This window comes from Morone saxatilis, unplaced genomic scaffold, assembly GCF_004916995.1.
Source record: "Morone saxatilis isolate NCDOM2014 unplaced genomic scaffold, NCSU_SB_2.0 Contig20, whole genome shotgun sequence".
Lineage (NCBI taxonomy): Eukaryota > Metazoa > Chordata > Actinopteri > Moronidae > Morone > Morone saxatilis.
The window spans coordinates 21,440,822-21,442,860 of record NW_023339763.1 but is presented as its reverse complement, the minus strand read 5'-3'; the positions used below and the strand labels follow the sequence as shown (position 1 = coordinate 21,442,860).

The 2,039-nt window shown below is 41.8% G+C and overlaps 1 protein-coding gene across 1 annotated transcript in view; it reads right to left on the bottom strand.

Annotated features, from left to right (window-relative positions):
- The window catches only part of LOC118331845 (2-acylglycerol O-acyltransferase 2-A-like), an 8,121-nt gene extending 6,757 nt beyond the window's left edge, over positions 1-1,364 (bottom strand). The window contains 1 exon segment of the mRNA XM_035666928.1: positions 1,214-1,364. Within this exon segment, the coding sequence (XP_035522821.1) occupies positions 1,214-1,237 (24 nt within the window). The 5' untranslated portion in view covers positions 1,238-1,364.
- Between the last annotated feature and the right edge of the window lie 675 nt (positions 1,365-2,039).

Genomic DNA, 2,039 nt, shown 5'->3' with positions numbered 1-2,039 from the left:
TGAATGTTGCCTCAGAGATGAGTTATCCTGATATTTTTAGTAACTTTTTATAAAATTTTCTCTTCTTTATTATGTATTTTTTATTTTTTAACAATCATACATACTATCTAAACTTTAAGAAAAATACAATTTCAATTAGTTTTCTTCACAGAAATGAATGAAATGCTGAGATATAGGCCTACTGAGTTTTCTTACACCCTTTAAAGTGAAGAAGGCCTTGTGACCCCTCGAGAAGCTTTAGCGACCACTAGTGGGGTTCCCGAACCCCAGGTTGGGGCTTATAGCATAAAGACTGGAAACAGGGGGAAACAGCTTGCCTGGCTCTGTCCAAAGGTAACAAAGTCTTTTTACCAGCACCTTTAAAGTTGAATAAATAACACATTACATCTTGTTTGTTTAAGCCACACGAAGTGGAAGAACACTACTTTACAGGGGGATTATCTGCGGGACTATTTCTTTGCCAGGAAGAGGAGGACTTTCTCGAGTTGCCTCTCACCCTGAGGTTGCAAGGCACCTCTTGGAAGTTACTGCTCTCGGCCATGACACAGTCCAGCACATAACCCCCCATTAAACTGTAACAGCCAGGCTAGTTGTTTCCCCCTGCTTCCAGTCCTTATGCTAAGCTAAGCTAGCGGTCTCCTGGCTCCAGCTTCATATTTAACAGACTGATATGGGAGTGGTATCAATCTGCTCATCTAACTATCAGCAAGAAAGTGAATAAAGTGTCAAACCTATGATAAAAGTTTGTTTTTGAAATGAAAATCATCCACCTGTACTGTACCTGGCTCTGCATCTTGTATGCACCATAATCCTTTTTGTCCTTAAGTATAGTATATAGAGTCCATTAGTTAGCACTAGTAAAATACTCAGAGACACGGCCTGCAGTACTTTGCTTAATCAGACAGCAATAGGATTTGGAGAGGCTATGTGTACATATACAGTACATGACTAAAGGGAACACAGGGACACCATCCATCAATGGTCCATATACTGCCATGGATAAAGATAAGGGCCACTGCTTGTATGTAGCTGGAGATCAAAGATTAGACCAAATGAACTGGTTGAGCTAGATGTCCTGATGTCCTATTCTCTGCCCTGTGGAGGTAAATCCCACCCCCAGCCTACATGGACTTCTTAATGGTTGTGATGTGCATATACAGTATACATATTGTTTGGAATGAAGGCCAACAACTGTCTACAAATTGCCTCTCACCTTGACGGGGAAGTAATCCCGCATGTATTCCCAAACTTTGAGGCCACACAAGAATGGCACCCTACGGCCTCCCCGGGAAGGAGTGTCATAGTCAAAGAACCACCAGACAGAGTACAGCACGCTGATCAGCCAGAAGCGCGTGAACAGCAGGTAAAAGAACAGGAAGACGCAGAGGGGTGCTGAGGAGAGAAAGAGAGAGGGAGAGAGAGAGAGAGAGAGTGTGTTAGTGTAGTGAGCAGCAGTTTTGGAGCAACAAGAATATACTGTAAATACATTTTATAACCATCCATTCTGATCTGGCATAACAACTGTGAAACACGCTACATGAATGGTTACTATAAGTTAATGTGTTTGTTTGGAATTAGCCATTTTATGAATGGTGGGTGTCTGCTCTGCATCAGTAGCATTCATTTCTGCTGGAGAAGATATCATAAGTGGCTGTTGAGGTTAGTGAGAGAGAATGTGCTTGTTTGATGTCAATACAATTTTACATTTCAGCATGATGTGGCGGTTTTCATTTTTAGCATGCACAGTCATCAGTTCAATCAAACTTCCTTTTAAAACCAACACCACATCTATACCTTTAAACAGTCAGTGCTATCAGGTAACAGCCTGGATGCCAGTGATGAAATTAGCTGCAAGTCTGTGTGCTCAAAAATGAAAGTTGTTCTGTCTTATAAAATGGGCTTGAGTCAGGAGGTTAAGCTGAGCGTCACAGCAGGAGATATGACTGCTGCCCAGTGTGATGTGAGTGGTTTCACTCATGATTTTCTTAAAGGCCTCAGATGATTTAAGAAACACAGTAACAGCAATACCACTGGCAACG